General features: G+C 38.2%; 1 protein-coding gene across 1 annotated transcript; it reads right to left on the reverse strand.

Moving 5' to 3' along the window:
• Positions 1-810: 810 nt before the first annotated feature.
• Positions 811-10017, reverse strand: LOC149830739 (axial regulator YABBY 5-like). The gene is made up of 6 exons (XM_090015918.1): positions 9923-10017; positions 7965-8087; positions 7283-7400; positions 6548-6596; positions 6208-6283; positions 811-1105 (listed from the first exon to the last, which is right to left on the reverse strand). The coding sequence occupies exons 1-6, from the start codon at positions 9989-9991 to the stop codon at positions 1004-1006; spliced, it is 537 nt and encodes a 178-aa protein (XP_089872044.1). The 5' UTR covers positions 9992-10017; the 3' UTR covers positions 811-1003.
• Positions 10018-15373: the final 5356 nt, after the last annotated feature.

Genomic DNA, 15373 nt, shown 5'->3' on the forward strand with positions numbered 1-15373 from the left:
TTATTTGGTAAGTAATATTGATGAAGTTACCATGAAGGCTATGAACTTATAAGTAGAAGCAGACTGAGGAAATGACCCTAAATCTTTGTAGTACTGACTCCTAGTAGGATTTTCCAGGATTCAAAAGTGAAAGAGTCATAACTCGATGGATCGTCAGCATCTGGACTTGGTCTGCCACCCTGGTATGCATATATGCACATGCACAAAAGGATGATGTATATAATATAGTGGGAAATGAGCAGTGTATAGTCATATTTTTGCATTAAAATACAAAATATTTGCATTTCTTCCATCCTTATATATGTCTATGTTTAGGTATTGTTGGCTTGTTCTCAAACATTGTTTGGTTAATTAAGTCTCACATGCATTATTATTTGCAATATCAAGTTTATACTGCATAGCGCCATGAAATCTACAGAAATTAATGAAATCACTCGATGTATAGTGCAAAAGAAAAAACCTAATGGAGAATCTTTCTTTAGAACAAGCTATTCCATTGATATAGATTATAATGACTGAAGCATACTTATAGAAGCATATGATTCCACTAACTGCATGCATGTTTACTATGTCCATGGATCAGTTTATTGCAGAAGATTAAACTGTAGAGCAATGTCTACTTGGAGTAATAATTCCAAGTTTATGTGATGAAGCAACTGTTTTCTCTCGCGAACGAATTAATGGGGAAAATATCTAAGTTTCATCAAATCCAATTTTGTTTCTGAAAGAGGTAGCTGAACCTTTTATTTTGGCTTGTCCTGCACCCATGGCCACTATATAAATTATATAAAAAAAAACAGCTTGATACGATGATGTTAAAACAACCGCATTTATTACAAATTTAGGAATAATCCACGCACGATCACAGTGCGATGAATTAAGAAGAGAACAACAGGAAGATGACTGCAGGAGTTAATTGTCTTAGGGATCTTGATAACTTGGTTTAAACATGCCAAAACGAAGTACTACATTATACTTATATACTCAATGCTAATTGAAATGTTTAACGCATTGGTGCTCCTCCACTTAGAAAAGTATCGTCAAACTTAGCTTGCTTGTTGCCTTCCAGAGCTAATCCAAATTGAATATGAGGAAAGTGAGCCCACTGAAAAACAAAGAACCACATAAGCTATGACTACTTTTGTTGCATGTTCTTAGATATATAATTGTTTTTTTCTGTTCCTATGGTAGTCATCATCCTTAGACGATAATGATGATGATGGAACAAATCAATTATTCTAGATATATAACAATCAATAATATAATTTAACTTTTATAAAAACAAAAAAGGCTTCTATGTGGCGTCCATATTGTACTTAGTGCTTAGCAAAAATTCCAAATTTGGACAATATGTGCAGATAATATATTTCTTTTGCTTAAAGAAAGTACTATATCTCAATAATGATGAAAGTGAATTATTTTTTTCAAAGAAAATTAATTATGAAAGTGAATAGCGCTATATTTTCTCATGTAAGAATTTCTCACTAAATTATACTGATATTAAAAACTTCGACTATGGCACTCATCAAGCACATAGTTTCTAGTTTCTAGGTTAAAGATAGAATAAAATAGGGAATGAACGAGAGAGTAACACTACCAAGAATTTCTGGAATAACCTTTTATTCTTCCAAAATAACTTGAATAGACAAAGCCCATTTATGCAATAAATGAAATGAGATCTTAGAATAGAAGAGGACAAAGCACATGAACTTTAAAATGGTGAGGATCATAATCAATTAAATCATGAATTTAACCATAAAGTCTACACAGCATTACAAACCTACGGTCATCTATGGACAATCAAATCATCCCTATTCAGCCAAATTAAATGTATATTGTTCTTGTTGCTATATGTGTACAATTACCATGACTTCTTCACATGTTTGACAAATGGCTTTTGTTCTATAGCTAACCAAACTTTTTGTAGCATGCATGTTTGTTCTAGCTTGATCTTATGGTTTCCTGTCCAAGATTAGTCGTAGGGTTCTAAGCTTCGATATGTAATGGCAACCTCCACATTTTCCACCTAATTTAGCTGAACTAACTTTTATCTAAAATTTGATTCTAGTTCTTAGATGATCTATCACTGGAGTCAGGCTTATTGATGCAAAATACAAGCAAGGAATGTGTGTGTGTTGTTACTGTTGTTGTGTACCGAAAAAACACTTCAGTTAAAAGTTCTGTTTCATTGATTAATTATTGTCCCGACATTATTTGCTTAATTACTCAATGTGTCCTGTTCCTTTGAAGAACGCACTTTGTATATGCTCTTGAAAACGTTCTTAATAAGGGGCATGAAATCATGTAAAGAGGGAAAAGAAAAAGAAATTTTCAAAAAAACAGTCAGACTCTATTGGGCTAATAAATAATTTCTATTTGACATATAATTACTACATTAAATTTCATTATCTGAGTGTGTGTTGGGACAGTTACTATACACTAATAATGGACTTTAGGTTAGGCACTTTTATTGTCTTAATACACTTCTTAACCGTGTCACTTTTCCCACGCTGTCATTTTCCCCTCTATAAACCTTATTTTACTTCATTCTTATTGCATATTATTTTTTCCTCAATTCATAAGTAAAATCTTCTTTGATTTTAGTATTGGAGAATTTACTAAGATTTTATTAAAAAGCTATGATCTCTTGTGATGTAGTTGCGATTGAACTTTCTTCAAATGCACTTTGTGACTCGTTAAACTAGCAATTCTACTGTTTCCTTGCTCCTCTCTCTAGCTCAGCATACATGTACTGGTTTTAGTGCTTTTATGTGAATTGGTATTAAAGTTATATATTCTTAAAAAAAGTTTCTTTTGATTTGCATTATTTAAGAAAATCATTTTATTAGTTGATGAAATTATGGAAATTCTTTTAGCATAATCGTCATTTTCATGTGATGTTGATTAGCCAGAGCTCTTACCATTTCTCTATAATTAATCAGTCTTATATATATATATATATATATATATATATATATATATATATAGAGAGAGAGAGAGAGAGAGAGCATACTCCGACCAGTGCCAACCGCAGCCTACAGTGCCTTTGAAGGGTTCTTGTCATGTTTTTTCTCAAATCTGACAGTACAGATGCATTATACGTTTTTTATTTTATAAGAATAAACTCTTGCATCATCGAATTCTGATGCACATACACGTTTTTATAAGGTTGAAAAATAGACGGTATAAAATTTTCATAAATATCATAGATATCTAAGGCTTAAAAAATCTCATTTTTTATAAAATAAAACACAATCCAAATGTCGTTTCTTAGCAAATTGGCCATTCCAAACACATCTGTGGGGTCAGATTTGCGAAAAAACAACTCGAAAGCTCCCTGTTCGCTTATGGTAGAATGTGGTAGGTATGAAACGAAGTAGGCAACCTCTACTATATATAGCTTAAAAAAACTTATTTTTTTATTAAAAAACATAATCCAAATGTCATTACCTAGCAAATTAGCCATGCCCAACTCATCTGCGGCATCAAACTTGTGAAAAATAATCTGGACCCACCCCCCGTTTGCTCACGGTAGGCTGTGGTAGGTATGAAACAAAGTAGGCAGCTACCCTCTACTATATATATATATACTTGTTTTGACTAGCCAAAACTTTCCCATTTCTCGATAGTTGATCACAATTTCTTGTATTGTTAAGTGAGCACTCTTAATAAAGCCTAATCTTGTGTTTCTTTTTTATTGAAGGAAAAATATTGCTTCATTTCATTTCAGATAGGAAGTATTACAGCATGGAGTGAAGAGATGTCACTCAGTGTAAAAACAAAGAGGACCGCAGGTCCTGCAAGAATGGAACATTCAGGTCAGCCCAATTGAATTTACAACGAATAAGCTAATCTTGTGTTTTCCTTCTATGAAAGTATAACATCCCTAATAACTTGGTTCTTGCAAAGTCCCTGGCCATGCTGAGGAGGCACTTAGTCAAAATGCCCTGATATAAACAATGATCCTAGTCTTATACCAAAATTTTAACCAAGTGGTTAATTAAAACTATGGTTATCGACTCTACATAAACTTCAAAAGAGAAATTTGTTATGATGTCCGGAAACCATGTGAGCTATTGAAAAATGTTATTATTCAAGAAAGTTTCTAGGCCATCCTATCTTAACATTCGTACCACAAACGGTGATGGAAGCAGATCAGGTCATGCTGAACATGAGCGTTTTTGCTCATGCCCACATCGTGGCCGTCTGTTTGCATTTTGGATGAATGCCACGTGGTTTTGTTGACTTTTGAGCTTTTTAAAATGCAAATCGGATGGCCACGATGTCAGCATGAGCAAAAACGCTCATGTTCAGCATGACCTGATCTGCTTCCAACGGGGAAAAGGAAAGCGTTAAATCTCGGTTTAGAGGAAAGTGCGGGACCCACTCCTTTGTCTCATTGCCTTCTCAGAGTCACAGTAAACGGATTCTAAGTCAATCAAAAGTGGGTCAATTGGTTTTGGCACTTGACAAAATACCTGGAGAAAATACATCAAGTTCCAAGCATTGGCCTCAAGATTTAAGTACTGAACTAGGTGGGCTGATGGGTAAGGGTATCAAAGAGTGAAATTTTGACCAAATCTTGAATTCAGCTCCGGTATGGTATCAATGTCAGACCACACCGGTTGGAGTCTACAGACCAGATGGAAATCTTAAGCACAGTTTAACCATAATAGCTATTTATTGGAAAGTTAGAGGTTTGGGTCGAAGATTGGCAAAAGTGGATGTGATTTTCCAGTCAGGTCTGTCAAAAGGAAGATTGAAGGGTGCCTGAATCGAAATCATAACCACAACCGGCATCTCAACACCGTTTTTCTATTATCTAGGCTTAAATGCTACAAGGTGTGGATAAGGGTAATAATTATATTTCTTGTTGTCTGGTTAAATTGTGTTTTACCAACTATGATAAGATTTGGAAGGATAAACCACCAGTGGGATATCCTAATCCAAATCATTTATAATGTAATGTTGAATCCTTTGCTGTGATCTGTGGAGCTCAACTGCTAAAATTCTTGCTAAAGTAGGCGCTATGAGATATGGTGTGATAATATCTGACAAGTTTGAAGAAATCATGGATTACTTTGCTTATATCCTTTGGTGTATGGATTTTCTTCGTGGCAAATGATGATATTTCTATACTCCTTTTTAATAGTTTTAATGAAAATACAAGATTTTCGCCAAAAAATAAGAAAAAAAAATAGCTTCAGTGAGTTCTTCAGCCACGGCGACTTCTACTACTGCTATTAGTACTGTAGAAGATATATAAGCACACCGTTACGTTTTGAAGTCAAGCTTCCTAAGAGGTGATGGAGTGTGAAAAGTTGCAAAGAACTCTTTTGCAACCACATCAACAACCAGCATCTTTTCACTAATTCGCAGATAGGCAGCTGTAAAAGTGGCACCTCTGCAATATTTGGACATGATTCATAATTTCGAACATGATACTGATACTACAACTACTGCTACTGCAATAATTTCAGGGGAATCAGTTTATCAAATATCCTACATTTAGCCTAGAAATCTGGACAATTGGCAGGGAAAGGATTTCTCCTCAGGCATGCTTGTTAACAGACATTGATGTGAAGATTGCATGCATAGGCTTGGCCAAAGATATGGAGTGGACATCCTTAGATTTTCTTGCTCATATGTTGTGGGTACTGTATAGAGTCTGAGTTCTTCCTCTTAGGGGTTTGGAACTATCCAAGGAGAAAGGCTGCAGCCATAGTGGGGTCGACGTTCGTAATATCTAAATTTAGACCACGAAAGTTGAACCATGTTCATGCCTATCTAAAAAGGGAAGAGAAAAGCACGAACTTCAACAAGATGTATCACAATTATTAGTTCCTTTCAGGCATTCAATTTATTCTCATTCTTAGGGAAGCAAACTCAGTTGTATTTTCCTTTTCTGTGAAAATAAGGACTATTGAAAAATAACAGCAATGACGGTATAATTGTGGATCAATTCATTCTTCTGCCCGAGTCGGAAGGCCAGTTGAGTTGTTCCAGTTTGAGATTAAATTTCATGTTTGGTTCACTTTGCTTTTCAGGGGTGACGAAAAATGTATGGGTTTTCTTTCTTTTTGTGACCGGTTGCCCATGCCTCTTCTTGGTGATGATGCATTAAAATAATGAAGTTCTAGTGCATTATATGTGGAATGCGCATGACTGCAACATTATTTGTGACAAGAAAACGGCGACGGATCTTACATTTTTTGCAGCAGTGCTGAACGCTTCCTTATGGCTGATGTCCGGATTACAGGCTTTTATCCTTTGGATCTCTTCCCTGCAAAGAAGGTATTAATCAGAATGCCTTAACGATGCTACATGACAAATATATAAGCTATTCCTTGTCAAGGACAAAAAGGTACCCCCTCCAATTCGAAACAATGGCTAGATTGCCCTTCTATAAGGACCGTACGATACAAATCGTCCGTCAGATAGTCTACAGATTAATCGATTCTATACTCGCTTGATGAATAGTCTACAGATTAATCGATTGTATACTTGCTTGATGAATAATCTTGAGACCAATCGATTGTATACTCACTTGATGAATCGGTTGTATGCTGAAGGAACTCGTTGCCGCTTTTCTGGTGCTGCCCAGAAAGAAAAACAATCTCATGGTTTAGGAGCAAGATCCCATGAAAAAAAAATTCAAGAGTACATTTTCTCAAACTCAAGGGAGAACACTATAAAAGTTGCCATCTAAAATATCAATAAGAACAAGAACAAGGGGATATCCGAGTCAGAAATATGCGTAAACATAACTTTAAAATTTGTAAGGTTGATGTTCAAACAATGATGTTCAAGGTAGTGGCTAACTTTTAAGAAAGTAAGAATATGGCAAATGTTTGTAAATGGTGGTTTCTTTTTTTGAAGATAATGGAAGTAGTGGTAGAAGTTAGAGAATAGGGGTGTAATGCTTCTCGTTTTATGGGATTTAGATTATTTTTTCTTCTATAAATAGAGTCAATATAATTGATTTTATGCGTGTAAAATGAAAAATGAAAAGGTTGTTTTCGGTAAAAAGCTACTGTAGTAACAGTTTTTCATTGTATGTGACATCAACTATTGTAATTAGTTGTTTTTTTTCTAACAAAATCCATGGTTAATAATGAAAAGTCAAAGCGAAATAACCAAAAACCTACTTACAAGAAAAAACAATCAAACCTGTACCTGATAATCCTGCTATCATTTTTATAATGCCGCGTCCTCATAAACTACTGCTACTACTACTACATTGACGGTCAAAAAAAGCTGGCAAAAGGAAAAAGAGAATTACGCTTGTTAGGAAGCATCCTTTGTTCATCCTTCTCAGGGCCCATCATGGGAATCTTGTTGAATATGGAAGAAGACGACCCACATTCCTTTCCATATTGTTGAGAGCTATAAGCATGAGTCTGCAGATTTTGCAATTAAAGACCACACCCATGTCAATCAATCACAATCCATTAATGTTTCTACTGCGTGAAAAAAATGGGATATTGCTCAGGCGACACTCATCACATCAGAAGAAATAAAGCTTTTGTTTGTCTCGTTTTCCTTATCCGGAGGTGAGACTAGTTTCCTTTTTAATTATCCTCTATAAATTTTTTTTTTGGTATATATCTCTGTCGACCGGGACGACGTAATCATCTTCCAGTACTTCCATTGTAAGGCAGCAAAATAATAATAATAATTATATCTATGAAGGAAAAAAATCAAGACAAATAAACTAAAACAGGAAAAGCGCCACCATTAGATTTTTCGTTTCATTCAAGTTTACAATCATCGCTCTTTTTTTTACGACGAATAAACCGGGTCACTTAACGAGCTCGCCTCCATACAAGGTAAAACTCCGGTTTGAAGACACGACTACTTAGCCTTAAGTTCCCCAACCGTGATAAAGCAACATCAGATCATTGTCATCATCGTTGATATTGTTTTTTCTTAATCGAGAAAAAAAAAGATTTGTTTATGTTTACCTGGAGACCCTGAATGGGTATGGCTGCTGGTAGCAAAGCTCCCATGTTCACAGACTGAAGATTTGAGCAATGACCGCATCTTATGGTCACTATGTTGAGCAAGTTTGTGCATGGTACACTTACCTGTTGACGTTCACAAGACCAAAACTTAGTAAGGCATATCTGTCTCTCTCGTCAAACGGTCTTTTCAGTCGTAGAAAGAAAGGCAGAATGGTGCGAGAGCAAGAAAACCTGTTCTGTTAAGGTCTCCTATATTTTAATTATTTTACTTTTGCTCGGCTTGTCTGTTATGGGTTTCCTTTGTCTTAAAAAATAATAAAAATAAAAAAGGAAAGACGGAAAGGACGGAATGTGAACAGAGACTTGACAAATGAAACGGAAGCCATCGCCGAATTAATTTTTTGAATCAATTCTCCAAGGAGAGGGAGGATGGGGGGAAGCACCCCACCGACCTTTCGCCGCTCGTTTCTTCCATTTTCAAAGATTCGATACTCCTTTCCCCCTGCTGGCATAAGTTTAACCCACCCTCAGTTTCTCCCCCTCCAAATTAAGATCCTATTCCTCTTTGCGATCGCACACAGCGTTCCCAGGAAGCTCCATCAACGCACTGTGCAGAATTAGGAGAAATTGGAATCTGAAATTTAAGGAGTGCAGGTTACCCTAAATTTTTTGTTTCCCGTCTTTTGCTGAAAGAATTTCACCGTTTGTCACCACGTCGAACGGTTTATGTAGCGAGAAAATGGAGGCCCTCTCACCAAAGGAAAAACTCTATATATACCGGCCGGGCGAAGTCATTTTCTGGGTACCATTTGCTTCTGAAAAAGAGCTTCTATTTTGGGGTTTTGTATGCCTTTTCTGTTGGATCAGACGACGGTTGGTTGAGGTTCCAATGGATGTAAGAGCAGATGAGACATGGCAGGCCTTGGACGTTGGTTTTGATCGTTCTTGTTGTTGGTGGTGCTGCTTATTCAAGGGAATGATGCTGCACCGCTATCTCGTCAATTTTCATCAGAATTAAAAGTTGAGAGGCATGCCGTCTTCATTTTATCGTTTTTTCTTAGAGAACGTGAGGATTCGTGAAAGTCATTAGTTATTAGAAAAGTTGGTATCAGCATACTATTTGTAAACGGTTGCTCTTTGAATTGTATTATATTAAACTTCAAAAAAAAAAAAAGAGGAGGAAAGAAAAGTCGAAGGAAGGATGGATGGAGCAGTGGATTGACGGAATTAAAGACCGAAATAGATGGAGAAAACACAGAAAGATGCAAGCGGATCCTTTTGCAAAGCCCTTCCACTTGCACCTAGACAACTACCAAAGCTTGAAGTGGCCAAGGATTGAAAGCACCATAATCAAGTAGACATCATATAATAATTAAGCCGCAACTCATGGACATCTCCACTTCCGTGATCTTCATACCATGATCTATCTTGGTCATCACAAGTATGATTAACAAGTAAAATTTATGCAATACAAGGCAAAAATCTACCAGTGATATGCATGCTTGGGATTGGAACTCTCCGTTTTGGTTTTTTTGTTTTGAAAGATGGTCAGGCATTTTTTTTTCATAAGGTCATATGTCGGTGGAAAGTTGAAGCAAGCAAGTTGTGTATCAATTCCCTCAAATTGCAGCTCAGTTCTTTGAAACTGAACGCGAGTGCCGAAATGCAGAAAGGTGAAAAGAGAAGAGGGCCACAAAATTACCAAATTTAGAAAAGAAAATTTTATCTAAGAGCCAAAAGCACAGATTATTGTCCCGGTGGGTGCAACTGCAATCACAACCATCAAATGAAGGTCAAGCAAAACTTTGTTGTTGTTGTTCTTCGTCTTCTTCTTCTTCTTCTTCTTCAATTCCTCCAAGGACCATCAATAGGCTTGGACATCAGAATTGCACGGAATAAAAAGCAAATACAGAATTCTAGATGTTAGTGGAAAAGAAAACAAGGAGCAATCTCTGTACCGCTAGGATAGTGTTGCAGACGTTGCAAGGAAGGTAGTAGACATGCTCACTTCCGATTTCCATGGACATTTCCAGATCCTCTATAGACTCGGGAATGGTTCCTCACAGAGTGAGAGAGAGAGAGAGAGAGAGGGTCTTATACAACAACACTGATGATGGGGAGGGTAGTGAGTGTGAATTTCGGACGAGTAAAAACCGGAGGTTCGTACGGAAAGGTGGTTTTCTTACGATGAGAGCTGTATTGTCATATGGGGATAGTTGTTTTTTTAAACATATGGCGTTTAGATATGGTTGTTGGTTCTATGAGAGAGAGAGAGAGAGAGAGGGGGGGGGTTGTGCCAGCGGACCAGGGGGGCGCAAAATAGGCGGAGGTGAAAAAAAATAGGGAAGCCGGCAATAAAATCCAACTCTTTTCTCTCTTTCGCTACCATCCTTCCTTGATTTCCACATGTAGCCCCCTCAAGCATCAACCCCCACCCTTAATAAAATGAAAACCAAAACCCCAGATTTAGATGACCCTCAGACCTCTAACATGCTTCCTTAACACACCATACTTTCAGAATGTTGTTTACTTCACCCTTTGAGCTTGTTTGCGGGTCCAAAGATCCTATAAATGCCAGGGTAAATTGGTCAATTCGGTACAGAAGGTCTCTGCACCATTCCGTACTAAGAGACGAGAGATGAACGTGTCTGCGTGTGCGTACACAAGCGTGTCCTAATTGACCATCTTGCCCTCCAACGTCGTCGTCGATAGTCGTGCTTGTCTTTTGTTGATACACGTATTGCCCCAGTTGGTCACAGTATTCATGATTGCGCTGGTGATTTGTTTCCATGCTTATTACAGTGGAGCACTGCTCCTCCCCCCCTAACCCCACCCAAAAAGGGATGGGGCACAGCGCAACACTATAGATGTTGCTTGATCCACCTTCTTCAACACACATCCAATAACAAAGTGCGAGTACCCACAACTTGCACACCATCACCATCCTTCCTCACGGTCAAAGATGGGCCTAGCTATATATGCAGAGGATATACAAAAAAAATGTAAGATAAGAATTTTCTTTTCGTTTTTTTTTTTTCATGTAATGTGTAGATGAGAAGACACATGATCTGTCTATGATCAAACCCAGGTAAATTTTGTACTATAACCAATACCCATTCACTCAAAATTTCTCCTCCAGTGTAGTATATGACAGGACAAATAAGATCATATAGGCACAGTCGAGCAAGGCAACACCGTGCCAGGTCCCCTCATCAGAAAGGTGATGGCAGTCTGAACTCTGAAGGGGATGGAGGCAGTTTTCGACAAACCACCGCCCTCAAGTTCTGCTTGTTGAGCGCCCTTCATCTTTAAGATGCAATCCACTGCATGGTGGTGGTCCAACCAAGCCCCTTTGTGTTTATGAGATGTGATGCGTCTTGCATAGACTTCATTTTCATATCATGTAGTTTTTACTATTTCAATCACCATTTTAACGCCATTCATTCGTCACGGTGAATGGCCCCCGAAAAGATCGGCTATCTGGGGTCCCCATACAAAAGAAGTAGCTCGCCTGATAATTGCAATGGAAATGAACAGGCAACCGTACTTGGAGACGACAAAGGGACGCCCAGTACGTACGTATTTGCATATATAAAAAATGTATGCGTGCCTTGTGCGCATGTATTTGTTCTTGTTTAAGTGAATCCTTGTATGTTTCTCTCTCTTAAATAATGATATAACATAATCACTTCCCCTTGGTAAAGCATTGAGTTGTTTCTCTTTTTGTCCACCCCTTGTTGCTTTTCTATTTTTTGTTTTTGTCAAAAAAGTAAGTTTTTTACTTTAGAAAGAAATAAAAAGTCAAATGCATTTTGAAAAAATAATAAGATGTAATTTAGTGAGTTGAGATTCAAAAAGTCAAATTATTTTTAGAAATGCCATTGCTTTTCATTTGAAAGTTTATAAGGTTAATATGATTACTTAAAATTAGAAAATATGCAGTGATTAGAAAGACCATTAAGTCGAGGAGAGTGCCTTTTTTACGTTATTTTCACAAGCACATTTTGAGGATTCTTTTTTTTTTTTTTTTTGGTGCTGAAAGAACAATGGCGTTCTTATCGCCCAATTACTCATAAAGAAAAACAGATATCGTCATACAGGTATGATATGAAATGCTGTTGGATTGCATGCCTAGATCAGATTCAATCAATTATTGCATCATCCACGGACCACGGATATATTCTATGGGAACTTAGGCCATGCGGTGCTCCAATGACAACCACTCGTTAAGAAGACAGGACAGTTGTCCTGGTACTACTGTGCGTAATTTGCTGGGTAATTTTGCTGATTCTTGTGAGCAGGGAAAAAAATGATTGGATGTGTAGATGGTTTTGGTATTATTGACCGCTAATGTGAAAAGAAAGACTTAGATTGATTGATTTTGGGGAGAGCCTCAATCAACATTAATTTTGAAGAGTCTACTTGTGTTGTGTGGAACTACCCTCACGCACATGTGGTTCTCGTTTGTCCCAGTCTGCTGCGTCGGTCTCACCTGGCTTCAATCTCAGCAGTTATATATCTCACTGTACCCCTTCCATCTCTCTCTTATATCTCAGGTGACCTTCAATTCAACCCCTCCGGTTTGGCTTTTGCGCGTGTTCCTATATCAATATGAGCGGAGCAGGTTATGTCCCCCCCCCCCCCGAACAGGGCCGGTAGCCACATCTCATGTTCGGGGGGTCCCAAAAAGCACCACGTATTTAAGCCTGTGCGTCTCGTATCTCCATGTTTGTCAGCATTAATTAACATTGGAGTTTGATGCGATTGCAAAGACTTAAGTACTCTCTCCTCCATTGGTGCAAAAAAAAATAACGATTCTAGAAAAGGAGTGATTGTAAAGACTTAAGTGCCCCGAAGATGATTATTTAAGACTCAGTCACTGCACTGCAGGATTATCCGAGAAAGAAATCTCTCCTGGAGGAGGCCATGAACATCAACCCTCTCACTATATCTCTCCCTTCTCTTTCTGCTTCTGTGCACATCCAGCAGAAGATCCTTACATTGCTCCATCAAACACCGACTGACCTGCACATTGACTGTTGTGGAGCCTGATTTAGAGTTTTTACCCTTACAGGAGGAGGGTTTGGAGGCTCCTACCAGTGTGGGTAGCATCATTCAACTAAATGAGTTGTGGATCCTGATTCAGAGTTTTTACCCTTACAGGAGAGGGGTCTGGGGGCTCCTCTCAGTGTGGGTAACATCATTCAACTTGAAGAGTTGTGGAGCCTGATTCAGAGTTTTTACCCTTACAAAAGAGGGGTCTGAGGGCTCCTCCCAGCGTGGGTAGCATAATTCAACTTGATGAGTTGTGGAGCTTGATTCAGAGTTTTTGCCCTTATAGGAGGAGGGTTTGGAGGCGCCTCCCAGCGTGGATAGCATCGTTCAACTTGATTCGTTGTGGAACCTGATTCAGAGTTTTTGCCCTTACAGGAGGGGGTTTGGGGGCTCCTCCCAGCGTGGGTAGCATCGTTCAACTTGATTCGTTGTGGAGCTTGATTTAGAGTTTTTACCCTTACAGGAGGGGGGTCCGAGGGCTCTCCCCCGTCGTGGGACCCGACAATAATTTTTTTGGGGGCCTTGTATAATATTTTTTTTATTTCCCTCTTTTAACTATAAAAAAACAATAAAATTATACAGGGACCCGCGCCGGGGGGGAGCCCCCAGACCCCCTTCTGTAATGGCAAAAACTCTAAATCAAGCTCCACAATGAATCAAGTTGAACGATGCTACCCACGCTGGGAGGAGCCCCCAAACCCCCCCTTCTGTAAGGGCAAAAACTCTGAATCAGGCTCCACAATGAATCAAGTTGAACGATGCTACAATCAGTGCGTAGGTCAGTCAGTGTTTGATGGAGCAATGTAGGATCATCTGCTGGATGTGCACAGAAGTAAAAAGAAAAGGGAGAGAGAGTGAGAGGGTTGATGTTCATGGTCTTCTCCAGGGGAAACTCTTTGCCTCCCTTGATTTCTTCTCTAGAGAGAGAGAGAGAGAGAGAGAGAGAGAGAGAAGGTTTTACAGCGTTTTACGGAGAAGGAAAGAAGATGATGATGAAAAGTTCAAACAGACATTTTTTATGGCTCAGGTTTATTTCGCCAGATGACCATCGGATCGTCGGCTCACCATCGTTTCACCGGCTCACTATCGTTTCGTCGGATTACCATCAGATCGTCGGCTAAGGTTCGTTTCACTGTGTAGACTTTGAAGAGTCAACATCATCCTCGACTTTCTAGATGAAGAACATGTTTATCCTTTTTTTGAACTGTTTGTTTTCCTTTTTTGAATGAAGGACATTTTTGTCATTTTCTCAAACCGTCGTTTTATGGCAAGAATAGCAAGAAAGGGTACTTAAGTCTTTGCAACTGAACCAGACTCCAATGCTAAGTGATGTCAACATACACGGGAATACGAGCCCCATGTGCTTATATACGTGGTGCTTTTTGAGACCCCCGAACACAGACGTGGGATTCAATGAATCATCGGGGGTGAACATACACCACCCTCTCCAATATGAGAGTTCACATTGATCATTCCAAACTGGTTTTGAGTTTTCCTCTAGACTCTAGAGAACTTTCTATTTTAGCAAATCTCTAGGATTCTCTTGGACGAGCATAAGTGTATAAAATGATTTCTTTTCCTTCTTAGTTTTCATTCTTTCTTAATTAGTTGTGATATTACTGCACACACGTTTCCTTGGTTTACCTTAAAAAATCACGCGCACACACACACGAAGTGCACACACTGTTTTTAACATGATTCAGCCACCATATCCTCACTCAAGTCTCTCGAGGATGTTCCTCCATTAACAAATATTTATGTACAGGTTAAAAAGTGAAACCTCCAACAATAAGCAGATGTAGTTGCCCATAATAGAGCCTATAAATTTGGATTAATTGATCCTAACAGATTCTCTTCAGGAGCCTTACTTAGGTAAGTTGTTATCTTTTTCCTTTTGATTTTGTTCATGAAGATTCTTGAATTTATCTTTTATCACCTTTTCATTGGGATCACTACAAGAATAGGTAGTAATAACAGTGGCTCAAAAAAGTGACTGTTGTTGTGTGGGCAATAGCGATGACAATAAAGGTGGCTGCTGAAACACAGGTATTAACAGTTAGTTTCTCAAGTGGCCTTTGATAATCTACTGCAGTCACATTAATGATTGCTATTGAGTAAGCAATAATGGCCACACTTTTAGTGGCAGCTAATACCTGTGTGATATTGGGTAAACAATAACAACTATACTTTTAGTGGCTGCTAATACCTGTGTATTATCAGCCACTTAATCTATTGCAGCGAAAAGTGATTGTTATTGAAAAAGAAATAACAACTTTTAAGTGACTGCTATTAACATTTTTTAGCAACCACAATGTAATGTTGTTGCTATTTACCTTTTCAATAGCAACCACAAT

This window comes from Nuphar pumila, chromosome 8 (assembly GCF_984573655.1).
Source record: "Nuphar pumila chromosome 8, dmNupPumi1.hap1.1, whole genome shotgun sequence".
Classification (NCBI taxonomy): Eukaryota; Viridiplantae; Streptophyta; class Magnoliopsida; order Nymphaeales; family Nymphaeaceae; genus Nuphar; species Nuphar pumila.

Bases quoted from the DNA above. Each gene is read 5' to 3' on its own strand.
- LOC149830739 (XM_090015918.1), bottom strand. From the start codon at position 9,991: ATGTCCATGGAAATCGGAAGTGAGCATGTCTACTACCTTCCTTGCAAC. The intron at 8,088-9,922 runs GTACAGAGATTG...GAACGTCAACAG, and splicing joins TCTGCAACACTATCCTAGCG to GTAAGTGTACCATGCACAAA. The intron at 1,106-6,207 runs GTAAGATCCGTC...TTTGTTTTTCAG, and splicing joins TCAGCACTGCTGCAAAAAAT to TGGGCTCACTTTCCTCATAT.